The sequence below is a fragment of the Gossypium raimondii genome, chromosome 9 (genome assembly GCF_025698545.1).
Source record: "Gossypium raimondii isolate GPD5lz chromosome 9, ASM2569854v1, whole genome shotgun sequence".
Taxonomy (NCBI): domain Eukaryota; kingdom Viridiplantae; phylum Streptophyta; class Magnoliopsida; order Malvales; family Malvaceae; genus Gossypium; species Gossypium raimondii.
Window position 1 is genome coordinate 43435613 of NC_068573.1, and position 17222 is coordinate 43452834.

The following is a 17222-nucleotide window of genomic DNA, read 5'->3' on the forward strand; positions in this document are numbered from 1 at the left end:
ATTTAATTAGAATATATAAACTATATTTTAAATATTTAAATATAACCATTAAATATTTGTAATTAGTATTTTAAAAATATTTTTTATTTTTAATTAATGATTTTAACATAATTGTAATTAAGCACCAAGAAAAAAAATAAAAATATTATATTATTGGAGGGGTAAAAAAGTAATTAAAAATTAAAAGTGTTTTTGGGAGAGGAAAAACTAAAAATTTCTGCCAAAAGTAATTTATTCTTTACAGTTTTTTCTTTAAAAGTGTTTTTAGAGTCAGAAGTATTCTTTTTTTAAGGAAAGAAGAAATGGCGTAAATGTATGACTTAACCAAAGATATTATTACTAGAAGAGCCTTTATTGAATCAAAATGTAATAGACTGGATTTTAAACCCACCCGCCTTCTCATTGTCAAGAAAACCCTTGTTTCCCGGAAATACAAATAAAATAACACTTTTCAAGTCATTACTTTTCCAAAACGCTGCTCACTCCATCCATTTTCCTGCTCATGTATATACTGTTAGTTCTGAAGTCTCTTCCCAACGGCGGCCATGGTTACTTCCAGTGATGTTCAAGAGATCGTATCTAAGCTGTCCTCCGATAAAGCCAAAGCCCGCGAAGTAAAACTCTTTCACTCTCTACTTTCTTCTCCCGAATACAATCGGATTGGAATTCTGTTTCTATTTCCTTTCCTTTCGGTTTTGGTGACCATTGAATGTACTGTTTATTTTCGAAACTCCAATTTTCGTGCCTAAAAAATCAAAACAAAAGTAATGAAATTACTATTTAAGGTTTTCTTGGTTTAACGACTCAAAAATGACAATGGTATTACCTTCAGGATTTCTTTTTTAATACTTTCTTACATATTACATGGAACTAAAAAGAATTTATATCTCACATTTTTAAGAGATGATCAAAGAAATTCGGTCTCCTATTTTTATTTTGACACTGAAAAGAATAGTAGAAACATTTGGATTTTTAAACAATGTGCTTATATTGTTGTTTATGTGTTTACTCGATAACTAACTGAAATTCTTTTCGTTTATTATTATTATTATTATTATTATTTTCATTTTCAGGACGGAATAAAGTTGTTGAGTATGTGGCTAGAGGGAGAAAGATCAATCGGATTTTGTAAAGTTATAGGACAGCATACTGCAAAACTTAAACCAAACGAGATTCCTCAGTGTAAGATCGATGTCTGTTTGTTTGCTTGTAACTTTGGCATGCATTCTTTAGGTGTTTTATTAAAACATCATCCGAATGGAATTGACATTGGTTATATTGTTATCTGCAGCGGAAACATGGCCATTTCTTATTAAGTTGCTTACGCAGTGTGTATCATTGGAGATATCAACAAGCAAGCGGCGACCACCTAAGTTAATTTTTGCAAAAACTCTTCGAACTGCCATTCAACGTGCAGAAGATACTAAGTTTCCTGGTTAGTGACTGATTCGCTTGGTTCCTTATGATTTATATAAGATAAAAATATTTAGTTGCATCTTTGTGTTATCAATAGCTGGGTAGTCTTGGTTTCCTTTACCTTAACTGCAGGGTTGTGGTTTTCAGCCAGGTTAATAGACCCTAGGGGATTTCTTGGTGAGTAAAATCCTTCTTGTTAATGCCAGCCGATTAATACATGGCCATCTCAACTAAAAGTAGAAAATTGTCAAACTACCTTGCAAATAGCTAGTAGCCACTGAAAACGAAGTTCAAAAGTTAGTCCTAGGACTTCAGCTGTTAAAGCCCATGCTACTTCTTAATTTTGAAAGTCCACATTGGTAGACTAGCTAAAAGGTTTGTGCAGGTTCCCAGCAATTTGTGCTTTCACCTATGATCAAAGCTCATATTGATATATCATACATTTTTCTTTCAGGAAATGTGTATCCATTGTTGTCTGTGGTTAAAACACTTTTTAGTCACATACTGGATGTGATAAACAATGTTCCAAGCTTTCAATCAGAATATGGAATTATATTACGACATCTTTTGCTGGTCAAAGAGTATCGATTTCATATGAGGAAGAACATTTACTCTGGTGAGTTTAATACTGTTTATATTGCATTTGCAGGCACATATCTTTTCCTGTTTTTATGCTGGCAATCCTTGTTTGGAACTGTTGAGTCTTCTTGATTTTATTTCAAGACTTTTTTGCCAGGTCTTATGGTTTTCTACTTGGAAAAGGTGGCAACAACATTGACAGAGAAAAATAACACCCAATATAGTCAGAAAGAGGAGATCTTTCGCAGCATCCTAGCCCTTCATTCTCTTCTAGAAAATCCTGCTGGAGATTTCCCAGATCACCTTAGGGAAGACATCGTGAAGGGGTTTGTTAAGATATTTTCTTATATAAGGTACACCATTGTTGGGACCTGCATCCTTTCATTTTTATTTTGCCTACTTCTGCTGCTTTTAATCATTCTCTGTAGTGGTTGCTGAAAGTGATCTAATAGTTTCTGCTTTCCTTTGCTGCACATGTTCAGGGATGAGGGAAAAGTTTCTCGCAAGCTAATTGAGTGTATTAATACATACTTGTTAAAGGATGGTCCAAATTTGAGTTGTCAGTCCTTAGAGATCCATAATGCAGTACAGCAATTTGTTTTTCGTTGTTGGCTGATGACACATGATAAGGGTCTTAAGGTTAACACTTATTCCAATTTTTAAATTAAACTTGAATTTATGGGTTATATCTTATGTATTTTTTTAATTCTATAGGATGCACTTGTTCTTTATGCAAGGTTACAACTAAATTTAGTTAGAGGTGTAACTGAGGGAAGTTTATTGGTTGAACAACTCTTGGATGTCATATCTAAAGAACTAGATCAAAGCAATTCTTCAATTCCTGGTACTTCATGGTGAGTGTTTCTAATTTTTATCCTATTCCTATTCTGCCCCACCTCCCCCTTTTTTTACCGCCTGTTGCTTCTTTTTTGATGGATTTTCATGCAATAAACTTTAGGAGAGATGGAACCAAGGATGATAAGTTTGGAACCTTGAGTAGTTCTCAGCAACATTTGGTGGAACTTGCAGCACTTGTATTGTATCGGGTATTCTGTTCTCATGCCTAGTATCTAATAGCTATTTTTTTTACTAGAACTGATGCTGTGCTACACTCTTAAAAGTATCTATGTTTTGATATAATAATTTCAATTTGCTGCGTATCTTGTGTTGAATTGTGCATTTGATTTTTGAGTTTGGGTGGTGTTCATATAAATTTGACTAATTATTTGTTGAAATTGGCAGTTTTAGTGGTCGAATTCTTTAAAATTTAATGGCTTAGTCTTTCTTAATGTGATATGATAGGCATGTGCAACTACAAGCAGAGCAACATCAAATGAAAAACGTGCTAAAAGAGAGAGTACCGCTGCCCGTCTGAAGGAGGAGCTTGTAAAAGGAAAATGGTTATGGTATGTTTAACCAGGAAAAGAAGTACTTTTATACCACATATTGAGTGATTTACTATTTGATTACTCTTCCTTTGTTAAGTTCCATGTTATATCTCCAACTTATCACATGTTATCCCAGTGAAGCCTTTCTGAGCTTGTTTTATTCTATGCCATTTCTTTTTAGTAGGGAGGTAAATGAACTGAGCTTGAACGAACCTACCTTTGTTCATGTTCATTTGTTTATTTTTAGGCTTGTTTGTCTTTGGTTTGTGGTTGTTCATTTAAAATTTTGTTTGTTCATTTCATTTGTCTAAATTAAATGAACTTGTTCTTGAACATTAAATGACCACGTTCATGAATAATTAACAATTTTGTTTATGAACAATAAATAAACAAATTTAAACAAACAAAAAATAAGCATATTTCTTATTTTTAGATGTAAAAGAATCAAACATAAATGATAAATATATTATAAATAAATTAAACCCAAAACAATAATAATACTAGTTATATGTTTGTAAAATATGGGTTACAATCATATCTAATTATCCTCAATATGGTCATGGTCAATATTTTTGCTAAATCTCTATGAATTGCTAGCTTATGCTTATCTTCTCAATGGTGCTGGAAGTTCCTCTTATTCTGTTTTCTATGTAACCATTTTTGTTAAGTTGAGCTGCATGGGTGTTACTGCAGGAATGTGACATTTTGTTATCTCATTCGTAATTACTACACTCGCATCAGTAAGGATCTTTTTATCTACTGGTTTGAAGGCATTTGTGCAAGCTTTGAAAGGTATAATCAGACATTTTTTTGTAAACCTTGTCTTAATTGTTTGGGTCTAGCTTTTTTGACGTCCCTTTCTTTTTGGGTGTGTATTGATACTTGAAAAAGTTGTGCCTTCACGTGGTTTCCTTATCATTGTTACTGATCCTTGAAAGTAGTCCGGAACATTGGGAAAATTTACTCGCATTATTGTCATAACATGTGCAATACAGGCATACAAGCACGATCAAGTTAATGCTTACATTTATGTATTCATGTGCATAGGGATGCATGCACTTGAAAATTTCTGAAACTTCTTTGCACAACATTATTATATTATTTATTGGACTTGCCTCACGTTATTTCATCATTATGCCAAACATTCCATGTTGTCGTGGAGGTTACACCCTATTTATTGGACTCCATCTTGAAGGTCCTAGGTTCATATTCTAAGATGGACGGGTGGAATTTTTGGGTTGGGAGAGGCTACTACCTATTGTATATCTCAAAATTCTTATGCAAAAAAGAAAAAAAAAAAAAAACCCTTTCACATTGAGATACGCTACAGCCTTCCATGTTCAGGTGTATGCATGCCTATTTAGGAATTTTCTGGTTGATATTGATAGATTACTACAATCTTCAGGATATAATTTGCTGTTTTTTCTTGTATTCTCTTAATACTTGTGAAATATAACCTTGCCCTTATCATTATTAATTGTTTTTGTTGGACTAACATGTTTATGCTACAGAATCTTGAATGATGCAAATGTGGAGCATGCATATGATGGTTTACTATGGACTTTGCGGTACACCCTTTTGACTATAAAATTTGGAATTGTTGTTGGCTTTTTATTATTATTATTATTGATTCTGTTTATTATTGTCTTCAAAATTGTCAGATTCAATGGTTGATTTATTAATGTCTCTTGGATTTAAGATTCAACTTTTCCTTTGAGCTTAAAATTGTTGTTACATGCATTAAAGGAGTCTGCAGGAACTCTCATTGATGGAGCTGCCTTCAAATGCTCAAGTTGAGATTTCATTGAGGTCATCTCTTATCTCAAAAGAGGTACATTTTTCTTAGTACTCTTTCGTTTGGGATAGTTTTCTGTAATTTGACATACGCATGTTTCGCTTATTGATGTATTAAAAAACAGATACTCATAATTTTAGGTTGGCTTATATATTGGATTTTGGTGTCTACTCCTGGCACTATGGCTTGTTTGTGTTAATTGGTGTTACTGTTATCTCATATATTTCAAGTTCAAAATTAGATGTTTCGTTATATCTAAGTCCGGCATTTTAACCTTGCTAGTAGGCTTTGATTTTGGTTGGATGTTTAATGGTTGTTACCTCGTTTTTGTTTTCTTGGCCTTTAGTTGTTTCCCATTCATTGGAATTGCTTGTTCCTTAGCATTATGTCTAGGCGGGGAGTGGTAAGTTGTGTTGTTTCACGTTGTTTACAATTAGTGTTATGGTTTTAAATTCAGGTTAGATTTCATCTATTGTTAATCAGTATTAGGTTGGATACTTAATAGGTTGTAGGCATTGAATTGGGTTTTGCGGCCTCAAAGTAGCATGCATTTGGAGTTGTAGAGCTTAAGTAAGACTATCTTTTTGTGGCTGGTTATGTCTCAATTTGAATTTGTTTCTTGAATTTAAGATTTTTGAAAAGCTAAACTAGAGGAGTTTTCCCACAAATATGTGCTGTTTTCATCTGCCATGAGGTATATATATAATTTGAGTTTTTCATGCTGCAGTTTTCATAATAGTAGAGCTTGTCAAGATTAGCCTTAAATGGTTTATGCTAACATTGTCAATGTTTAGAATTATCTAATGGAACCATTCCTATTTTTATAGTTTGAATGGCATTGTCTATAAAAGTAAGAAAATATCAAAATGATTGAAAAGAACATCACCAGAGAGATATAGCTGAATATTTTCTGACTTTGTATATGGGAACTACTATTGTACAATGCACATTAATTAATTAGTCCATATTATTGAAAAATTGCATTTACATTCGACTTATTCTTCTTCTTAATGCATTAATACTACGCTATGATCAAAGTACTAGGAGGGGCTTGATTCTAAATAATTGTAGGCATAATGGACATCCCATGTAGGCATAGTGGACGTTAAATACAATATGGACTTTGTATAGTAGGTATAAGACACCTATCACAGGGGGAACTATGATGGGGTAGTGCTTGCTCTGATACCATGTGGAAGTAGCGATAGAAACAATGTTTTGTGTTTATTTGATGTAAGTGTACAAATAACCTAGAGAGGCTATTAGGTTTAGAACCTAAATTTAGAACCAATCCCTTAAGTATGGAGATTTCTATTAACCATTACAATAGGGAACAAAGAAAATCTGTCTTATCTAACTACACATACAGTGCACCAAATAAAGAAACAAATACTATATAAAGAACCAAAATAACTGCAGCTGTAATAGATGGCTAGCATATGGCAGATCTTCAAATAGTAGTTGACTGATTTCTTAATTATATCTTTGCTTTGGACGAGTTCTCTCTTTTAGCTGTTTTGACTTGGTATTTGACAAAAACTGCAGTTCGATTGTGGTTGGCAACTAATATGGAGCCATCTTATGCATGGATTACCAACATTTAGCAACGTAACTCCAGTGGTAAGTTCTCTTATGCCTTTCCCTCTTGTACTTATTTTGATAAGTAGTTTTAATCTTTTGTTCTCCTCAATATGCACTGAAATTTGTTTGGAAAAAGAGCTTTCCAATGCATTATGATTTCTTTTTGTTAGAGAAATTTAAGTTACCTGTGAGCCTGCTATAACATATTGATATCGAGGAATCTTTGTAACAGTTGAACTTGAAATCAAAATTGAAAGGCAAAACAATTGAAATTATCAAGTGATATGGTCATTCATTTCTATTTATTTAATTATCATATTTGGAGTTTTGTATGTATATTAATAATGATTGAGGTTAGAGCGGGAATTCTTATTTTGTAGCAGTATAAAATGTTCTAGAATTGATAGTCGCTAATTAGTGTTTATGCAGCTGGGAAATGGTTACTTCATTTTTATATTTTGGAGGCAAGTTTCTAGAACCCAAGATGCTTACTTAGGTCTGGTCAACTCTTGAAATGATATGATCTAATCCTGAGATTAAGTTTCCTGCCTTGCTTAAGTTGCAAGTTATCTGTTCTGCAGTCCGTCTTGCTGTGTGGGTGCCTTTTAGGGATCTAAAAGTGGCTGTGATATGGGGAAATAGCCAGTATTTAAGGGTTTTGCTCCCATCTGCCACCATTAATCATCGTAACTGCTCTGTGAATGCAATGAGCCTATCCCAAAGAGAGAATCCCAATTTCTATAACAAATCACCAAATTTAAGCCTCAATAAATAAAATACAAAAAAAGAAAAGAAAAAAAAGAGAATCAATTCAAGGTAAATGACAAGTATTGACTTAAAATATACCAATGTTCCCTTAAAATTTTCAAAATCTGATTCTAGGGCCCGGTGGAGAGAGATTTATGGCATTCATAGCCACCAGTCGGCAATCAGTTCCAATTGATGCCGGTTGAGGGTTAAGCTGAGGTTGAGCATGAGAAGGCTGGTTTGTTGGGTCAGGTGGCTGGTTTGTTATGTGAAGGTGAAAGAAAAATTAGAGGGATGCCTGGAGAGTTGGAACTTGAAACAGATAAGAAAACGGGAGAAAGGGTGGGGGTGGTTTGAATGTTCTCTTTAATTATTTCAGTTCGGTTTTTATTTGTTTTTTTAAGATAAAAGGGTTGAGGGGAAAGAATAAGTGAGCAAGCAGTGGTAGAGAATGCTTTGAAGATATAGAAGAAAATTTGAGAGGGAAAGGGGGATGATAAATAGTGTACTAATTCTTTGCATGTAAATTATCATCATAATAATTTTTTGCATGTATTATAATCCTTTTTTTGTGTCTTTGCTTATGATCAGATGGTTAATTGAATTTTATTGTAATTAACAAAATTTCTTATCATAATAATTTCATAATATTTATAGTCTTAACCATTCATTGAATGTTTATAGGCAAATCTTATCATATTTAGCTATTGTTCTTTTAATAGAAAATAATGTGAATAATAATGCATGTAGCTAATTTTCTTTTAATAGAAATTAATATGAATAATGTGTACTTCATTATATAAACAAATAAATTAGAGTGTCATTTTTATTTCTACCAAGTATCAGCTTTATGTTTTGAGAAACTCTCTTGTTTTTTAAAAGCTTTTCTCTAGTCTTTATCTCTCTACCAGTGCGATCCTCCTTAGCTATAGGGTTGCTTTTTAGGCAGCTTGGCAAAGACTCTAAAAAATAACATAGGAATATCAAAATTATTAGATTTACTTGTATATGAAACTTCTCTAAAGTCCTAAATTTTACAATGTAATTATTGGCTATGTCATGTGTTCATAATATCATAATGCTAAATAATCTTGGTTCAGTCAGCGTTTACAAGTAGTTGGAGAACTTGCTTTGTGCTAAATAGATATTTTATTGGGGGTTTTCACTAAGTTTTGGTCTTGTTTGGTTTCCTAGGAGATTTGAACTAGAATTATGTTGAATTTTTATATGTCATGTCCAATGACCTTTTTAGATAAAAAGGCCATCAAATCCGTCTAGTCCTTTAATTTCAAAATTAAATTATATGCTTGAAGGAAGAGATTTGTGTCTAGGAATACTTTTTATTATTTAAAAATTCTTGAAGGATTATGTCCCAAAAAAACAGTTGCTAGCTTTTGAAACCATGTTTTGTGATTTACTTGCTGTTTAAGCTTCTGCTTGGATATTAACTTGTATATTCATGCAGGTGGATGCTGCACTGGCGCTCCTTGGGAGCATTATTTCAAATGTGAGTGCTATTCTACATACCAGTGGCCTATTAGTTAGTAAGAGGGTGCTGTATTTTATTTAATTAAAACTCCCTAAATTAATCTGGTATTCTCTCATTTAAATGTTTTTATTTGGTTTGCTCGTGATTTTGCCGTTAGGATTTGTCAAACACATGTGTTGTGCCTCATGACGCATGGGATCTTCGATTATTTAAAGGAATGCCTTCCCTGTAAGCTCTCTTTGCTTTTGACCTGACGAAAATATTTGTCATTAGGAGTCTTTAATGAAAAGGCAAATAAGTTCTTGCTCAACGGTTCTAAAAAGGTTTATTTAGGCAATTTTCTTTGTGAAACTTCTTCATACCATATGGTATTATTTAAAGAAGGTATACTGATGGGGTACAAGTTAAGTAAAATTTTGAATGGAGGGAACTAAATATTGAATTTCAACTGAAAAAAGTTGGATATAGTTAAGATGTATGCTTATTTGTCTATATTTAGTTTCATTAGCTGTTTCTACTACATCTGGCTGTATATAACTGCATGCAATGGATATAAATGTCATCATTTGTCAATTAAAACTTCAAGTAAAATAGAATATGGCTACTAAATGTGAGTCTTTATGTGCAAGCCAGAAAGCTGAACTGCTGAATTGCTGATTAAGGGACTGATTAAAAACCCCAGTTGATACTTGAAAATCTTGTCCTTGCTTTCTCCACTTCTCTTTTTGATGGAACCTCATTTCAAGTCTACATATTATGTTATTCTTTTATCTAATTGTCTGGCATTGATGTCTTTCCAGGTGTACTCTGTACTTCATTGCCTGTTATTTTTCTCGGAAGGGATCTCAGGTAAGTGGCTCTAACTGGTTCCTTTTGGATTTTGAATTGTTACCTCACAATTGCTTTCACTGTCTCTATGTGCTGCTTGGGATATTTGTGTGTTATTTTTCATGTATCTTGTATATATTTTTTGATACAATGTACCTGCTAGTTGGTTTTCGCTCCAACAGCATGCATTAGAGTTTCTTAAAATTTTAGATATAATAATTTATCTCCATAGCTCTCTTTTGAAAAGAAACAAGCTAATAGAAGAATTTTGGAAATATCTTGTTAATTTGGTTGAATAAACTAGAACTGATCACCTTTTTATTTTAAATTCAAGCTGGTATGTCAGTTTTGTGTGTGCATGATATGAATGGGGAGTGAGCCATCTGATTTTTGCAGGGTGACCTGAGGGACATTTTACATCTACGGAAGTATCTTCTAAGAGCAACTTTGGGCTCTCTTAGCTGGAATGTATGTTTCTCTTGATTCCTATACCACTTCTGTCCTTTATTTGGCATGATTTTTTATTTTAGTTATTGCCCCTTCGAGTTAGCATAGAAGGTAGAACTTTCAGACTCTGTTTATGTGTTTGTTTCTTATTTACACCATGCTTGGTTTGGAGGAATGGCTATTTCATTCCTTATTCTGTGTTGAACAGTTATGCAAAAGTTTGGTTGAAAGGAATAGAGATTCTGAGATCTCCCATATGAATGACTGTTTTGGGTGGCAAGGAATAAGTCTCCTTTAGGACAATTTTACCCTCACATATTTTATGTATTTCCAATTATATCATATTTTCTTATCCTATTATTATTTTTCTTTGTTTATCTTTCTACTGTTCTTTGTCTAGATTTTTCTTCATTTCTCAAGCATTTGATCCGTTGTTCTGCTATAAGTTGATCCAAATATTGAAGCATGACAGATGCAACGAATGTTTTTTTAAGCTTTTAAGCATTAATACAAGCAGAAAAGAAGAAAGAAACCCAGAAATATCAATCTCAACTTGTGGTAAAAAACCCTCACAAATTAGTTTAAAAATATGCTATTCTGCTGAATATAGAATCTGTAAATATATAATTTACATAAATTTACAATGTTTTGTTAAAAATTATATAATGATTTTAATTTTTATTAGTAAAATGTTATTATTAAATTGAAGGGTAGAATAATTCTTTTATGTCTATTCCTTGTTTATTAACATCTTAACCAATCAAACATCTTAACAATATTCTTCCTTTATTCCATTCAATGATATGTAATATCTATTCCCTTTCTGCTATATTTTCATTGAATGACTACTCCATTCTCACTCTAATCCATTTAGTGAACCAAATGTAACATTTCTGTTTTAGGTCAAGATTAGAGTTGGAAACATTTCTTTTTCGAGAGAAGGAGCTATCTTTCCTTTTTGGCTGTTGGCAATCAATCAAGATTAATTATTATTTAATGTGGTGGCAGTGATTTCTAGATTTGTTGTCGAGTCTCTTCTCTGAGAATCTTCATTTTTAGGAGTTAGGAGAAATACCATTCTATTATCTGAAGTTGCTGTAAAGTTAAATTTCTTGATCTCGTGTGGCTGAGCCATCTTTTAAGCATATTGCTACTTGGAAGTGGAAGCAATAATACCCTTGGTCATTTTCCATTACCGCTTGGGACTTTCTTTGGTTTATTAGGTGAGTGATTTTTGTTTTGTTTCACCCTCCTGAAGCTAGTTTTCAGTAGGCATAATAGCCTGGATGTTTTGGGGGATTCCCATAGGCCTTTTTTTCTTGAAATGTATTTATTGCTGCAGGCCATTTTTTCCTGCTTCCATTGGATCCTTTTTAGGGCTATGCAAATTGTCTATCTTTAGAGTTCTATTACGAGTTGGTTTTTGAATGGTGCTCAAGTTTTATGCACTCTAGTCTTTTTTGGGGTTATGCAATGTTCCATTAAGAGTTCAACTACAAGTTGGTTCTCTGAAGTTTGAACCTCAATTCAGTTCGGTGCAATCTATTTTTCAAGTCTGTCCTTGCTAGAAATTTTGAACTGAGAAGTTTGTTTTACGAGGAACTTTTTGGTGGTTGTGTGTGTATATATTTGGCTTGTGACAACGAATATATAATCAGATTTATATTCTTATTTGTGGTTAGTTTGTCACCTTATAAGCTATTCATTTGCAGCAGTATAAACTGTTATTTTAACCTTAAATTTTTCTTTATTTATGGAATGCAGGAACCTTCCTTACTAAATGAGCGCTTGGTATTATTGTTACCAGCAGCAGTTTATGCTCTTTGTGCTGGATGCGAACCTTTTACCCAGTGTTACAAAGAAATTCACCTGTTACAGTCTTTTGTGGATGTTATTGAGGTTGCAGATGATTGGATCAAGGTTTGTTATGATGGTTGACATTCCTTGTTGTGACATGATATATGAATCTTATACTATATGTTGTTTTTTCTGATAAATCGAATTTGGATCATGTATATAGGCTGACGAATATGATCATGAAAAGCAGCTTGAAAATTTTGAATGCTCTATTGAAGTTCTTGCAAATATTGATTTGGATTCAATTATTCAGGTTATGGGCTGTTATTTTCAAAAGCATTCTTCTTATTCAGGTTTATATGATTTATTGGTTTTGTTAATTTTGATAAAATTTCAGGTTTCCTCATCTCATTTTCATCAAAGTTTACGTCTTCCTCGACAATTGAGAGAGTCACTTATGCAAGAAATGGAGTCCTGTATTTTGGGACTTTTAGCAGATCTCAAGTTTGAAAAGAAGCCTTTGTCTGATATCTTCTTCATATGCGCTCTACTATGCAATTTCATTTATGGATTATATTTTACGAGGTTTGTATTATTTTCTCAAGACTTGTCTTTATCAGATTTGCTTTCCTTCTTTTTTATTTGTTCACAGTGCATCCATGATGTTGGAGTTACTTATTATTACATGTTGTGTTGCAGAAAATAAAACCTATTCTTGGTCTTTCTCTAGTATCATAAGCCTTTAGGTTAAGTGGTTGCTTTGTATAATATCAAAGGGCTTTCGACCTAGCAGCACGTTTGACTCATGCATGCTTTTATATTTTAATTAATAATCAAATTTCAGTACAACATATATGGTGGACTGTGCTATTTCAAAACAACGTTTAATTACAATGTAAGTGGTGGATTGTCCTAAGTCCATGGTAGCCTGACAAGATTGCAGGGGGACTTATTAATACTTTCTCATGGAAAAAATAAGCAGTTTCAGTGAATTTTAATTGATGCAATGTTAGTTCAGGCAATTAAAATTATTTTGTAGGCGGGACACAATTAAAACTCTGGAAGGTAGTTTGGTAATTTAGTTTAGTGTTTCTAGGAGTTTCTAAGAATTTCATGTGGTATATAATTTCTTATTAGGAGTCTAAGTACTTGTAAGTCAAGGAATTTTTCAAGAGCTTCTCTTAGTTTCAATCTCTTGTTTTTGTTTGGTTGGCCTCTGGTTAATCAAATTAGAAGTTATTTGTTTCCTTGAGGGCATGGTTGCCTTCTCAGTTATAACTCATCCAAGTTTTTTTTTTATTTTTTTTATTTCTCTAATTGTTCTCATTCTTCTTTATCATTGATCTCTATGGTCTAACTACTATTGCATGCTTCGAATTAAGCCGTTCTTAAATCTTAGATTCTTCAATGCATTCTTTAAAGTTTTAGAACATTGTCCTACATAGTGCCAAAAACTTGAGTCTACTGCCTATGACTAAAAATATGTCATCTAATCTTCCGGCAACTAGTGTCCAGTTTCACCAAATGAGAAGGCCTCAAATTATTGGAACTTTCGTACATATGAGGCCCGGAAGTTGTTGAACTTTGACCTTTGATTCCTATAAATAGAAATCTTGATATATGAACAAGTAAGCAATTTTCCACTTTGTTGCAGTTTGGCAAAATCTTAATTTTTACTCGGGGCGAATTTTTGTGAAACTAGTGTTTTCTCCAGCGAACATTTTAATTTGACCTTTTCTACCATGGAGACAACCAATTTGTTTTTAATTTTTCTTCTATTGAGATGGTTGATGTGAGTTAATACTTTGATGCTAGCCTGTCCTATCTGTAGGTTATTCTGGCTACTGAATAATTTTGTCAATTTCCCTGATTCTGTTCCTGTAAATTTTTCTTTGTTCTCTTTCTATGTTTTCTCCATGGAAGGTGCCCTGCTGTTTGCGGTTTCACTCTATTAGAGTGTAGATTTTAGGGTTGCAGACATGTTAATGTCTGTAAAACGAAAACAACTTTTAAATCGAATTTGACTAGACTGATTATGGCGAGTTTGGCTGTGGCATTTCTTGACAAGTTCATGCCTAGTTTTATTTTTTATTTGCAGTTCAGTGGTCTAAACAAATGTTTTTGTTAACGGATTGATTATTCATTACGTTACATGGATTGTTTATACCAGGAATAGAGAAGAAGTTTCATCATTTCTCTCAAAATTGGGCCAGATTTTGTTAGAATTGCTGAACTATGCTGTTAATGTAATTCAAGAAAACAAAAATGACTCCAGATCTCTTGGATTTTTGGGCTTTACTTCCAGCTTTAACCAAAAAAGCGCTATTGTTGTTTCATTTAAAACCTTTGTTCTTGGGCCCCTTTTCACACAAAGGAGGGATGATGATGCCCTGGATGTTGTACTTTATGATGCTGTAAAGCAATCCCTGCAGAAGCTTCTGAAGGCATTTACTGAACTGTACGATGAATATACTGAAAGTATAACTAACCTTAGGTCTGAGTTATTGGCATCAGATTCTTCTGGATCTGATTCTTCTATACGGATTTCTAACCATGCGGATAGCAATAAAAGTAGGATCATGGACATGGAGTTGGATGTAGATGAGGATGGCAAAGATATGACTATTCAGACATCTAGTGGGAAAACTCCGTCTGGTGGATCTTTCTCTGCAGTGAAGTGGAAGTTGGGTATGGTATCGCTAATCTCAAGTTTTTTCTTGGTTCTGCACGATAAAACTTGGGATGTCCTATCGAACCTCCTGGGAAAAGAACTTGACTTTAAGGTATTAACGGGTGTAATAGTATTATGCTGTATGTGTTTCCTCCTGCGTTATCTGTGTTTAACTGCTTTTATCCCCCACTTTCTTTAATAATTACACTTTTCAATGAATTCAGGTGTATGAGGTTATTTTGTGCAATCTTTGTCGGCGTCTTCCCTCATTATATTCTTCAAAGCTGACAGATCTGGTATGAAAAATGTCTTGCTGATGATTATGTCGAATTAATAAGGATTTCCTGTAGAAGTATTTGTAATAGAAACCATAGCAGCCTGTTTAATGCTGATGCCATTTTAGTAGGGTTTTTTTCTTTTTCAACTTTTCCACTGTTCTGTCTAACATTTCTTTTCTTACTTTAGGTCAATTTAATAGATAACAGGATCGGAGTGCAAGTTAGTCAGAAGCTTGATTGTTTTAACATTCTAGCTGCTATTGGTTATTTGCTTGATACCCTTCTTTCTTTGGACGTTGAAAAGGATAAACATGGTGTCGTAGCTTTGGAAGAAAGAGAAGCTAAACAGGTACTTAATAATGTTATTTTGCCTTTCTTGTTTATTCTTTGTTATTGGTTTTATATGCTTGATTTGAAAAGAAATGATGATTGTTTATCTTTGTAAGAGATTGGGTTTTCAGGTGAATTTCTAGTTTTGCCTCAAGATATAATACATCCACAATTTGAATACTGCAGCCTGTGTGGATTTGGGTCAAATTTGCCACGGTTTTCTTCATTGTTTAATGAATATTGAGTTTTAGATATCTTAAGCTGGTTTTAAACCAAACTGATCTTGGACTATGTCAACCTAAAATCAAGATCGAGCTGGACTTGAATTTGATTTCTATTTGCTAACAAATCAGTAAATGTAAAAGCCAATCCAAATTAATTTGAAAAGATTATAAATTGAAACCTTAACAACCTGAAGCAAACTGGAAGTGAGAACCTGAAATGATCCAATCTGCCCTGCTGCACATATTGCCGCATCTATTGTGGTAAGCCTAGCAATAGCTGTCATTTGATGCATTAAGAGAGTGGTTGGTTTCTGCTGAAAGAAAAATAGTATTATAGATGGCTAGAAGCCTTAAAAGGTGAAGTTTTATAGAATTTTAAACTTTTTCTCACCATCAGTTGCTTAAAAGGGGAATCATCATTTTTTGGATTTTAGGGGTGATGTGGGGAGTTTTCAGTTAAGAAGAATAAAATTAAGTTTAGATCAGGTGATATGAAAACTTGTAAGTTCTCAGGTTGGGTGAAAATTTGTCTTGGAAAGGTATTGAATTTTGATTTCAACCTGCTTTCATCACCTTTTCTAGTGCCATAACTGCTGATTATAGCACTGTGCTCTCTTCAAGTGGCATGCTGCTTTGACAAAGTTTCCTGCTTTGACAAAGTTTCCAACTTCCTATCTGAAATTTTTTATTCAAAGATTGGACCTCTTTGATGCAAAACATAATATATTCTTATGCTATGATGATGACGAGATTGACCTGGAGATTTGTTCCCAACCATTGTGTTTTGGCTTGATATTTTTTATTGCAGTCCTTGGTGTGTCTTGGGGAGCTGGTTGGCAAAGTTGCAGAATTTGATCTTCTTAACTGGTTTGGTCGTGTTAAGCTAATTGACTGCATATGCAATTTTGTTTTACTCAGTCCTGAGGTTGGCCAGGTGATTATTTTTGATCCTTCCCCTATATAATGCCTCTCATATTTCTCTTCTCAGACTGGACGGAGAAATTCATGCACCGACTAAAATAATATATTAGGAGTAGATTTAAAAAAAATTAGTGCTGATATGATTTTGTATACTTTTATGATGTGGAAAATCTAAGAACTTGTAGGTCATTAGCACTGTGAAGGCACCTCTTCTAGATGAGAAACATTTTGAATCACTTTAATTAGGCATTCAGGGGGCTATTTTATGTAAAAGGAAATCGCATTTAGTAATTTAAAGTCAAGACATATAAACATGCCTCTAAAGTATTCTACTTCCTGGACACATGTAATTTTGAGAAGTAGTTTCAATTCCTTTTTCAGTTTTTTGTAGTTCTAGTTTTCATCACTGTCTCTTGGTTTTAGGACATCACGAATATTTTGTCCTTTTTGAAAATTATTTAAATAGAACGAACTGATTGAGTTCCTTGTTCATTCTCCACATGCCACTATATGGGGCATTTTTTCTGATTCGTAACCATCTACAGACAATGATTGGAAAGCTGCTTTCCATGCTTCATGATCCTGATTATCGAGTTAGGTTCATTCTAAGTAGGCGCATTGGTGTTCTATTCCAGACCTGGGATGGCCATGGAGAGCTCTTTCATGATATTTGGTGAGTTTCTTGATGTGTTTTCAATTTTATGAAAGGCTTAGCTAAGCACAAGGTTTTC

At 33.4% G+C, this 17222-nt stretch overlaps 1 protein-coding gene across 1 annotated transcript in view; it reads left to right on the forward strand.

The window, feature by feature from the left end:
- The first annotated feature begins 380 nt into the window (after positions 1 to 380).
- LOC105800021 (serine/threonine-protein kinase ATM) overlaps positions 381 to 17222 on the forward strand; it is a 50368-nt gene continuing 33526 nt past the window's right edge. The window contains exons 1-25 of the mRNA XM_012630880.2: positions 381 to 614; positions 1074 to 1182; positions 1292 to 1435; positions 1871 to 2032; positions 2153 to 2348; positions 2478 to 2634; positions 2710 to 2849; positions 2954 to 3041; positions 3298 to 3401; positions 4077 to 4175; positions 4895 to 4951; positions 5130 to 5214; positions 6724 to 6798; positions 8972 to 9013; positions 9153 to 9223; positions 9796 to 9844; positions 10220 to 10291; positions 12035 to 12190; positions 12291 to 12380; positions 12465 to 12652; positions 14238 to 14850; positions 14963 to 15034; positions 15204 to 15365; positions 16379 to 16504; positions 17037 to 17164. Of these exons, the coding sequence (XP_012486334.1) occupies positions 546 to 614; positions 1074 to 1182; positions 1292 to 1435; positions 1871 to 2032; positions 2153 to 2348; positions 2478 to 2634; positions 2710 to 2849; positions 2954 to 3041; positions 3298 to 3401; positions 4077 to 4175; positions 4895 to 4951; positions 5130 to 5214; positions 6724 to 6798; positions 8972 to 9013; positions 9153 to 9223; positions 9796 to 9844; positions 10220 to 10291; positions 12035 to 12190; positions 12291 to 12380; positions 12465 to 12652; positions 14238 to 14850; positions 14963 to 15034; positions 15204 to 15365; positions 16379 to 16504; positions 17037 to 17164 (3254 nt within the window). The 5' untranslated portion in view covers positions 381 to 545. The remainder of the gene's footprint in view (positions 615 to 1073; positions 1183 to 1291; positions 1436 to 1870; positions 2033 to 2152; positions 2349 to 2477; positions 2635 to 2709; positions 2850 to 2953; positions 3042 to 3297; positions 3402 to 4076; positions 4176 to 4894; positions 4952 to 5129; positions 5215 to 6723; positions 6799 to 8971; positions 9014 to 9152; positions 9224 to 9795; positions 9845 to 10219; positions 10292 to 12034; positions 12191 to 12290; positions 12381 to 12464; positions 12653 to 14237; positions 14851 to 14962; positions 15035 to 15203; positions 15366 to 16378; positions 16505 to 17036; positions 17165 to 17222) is intronic.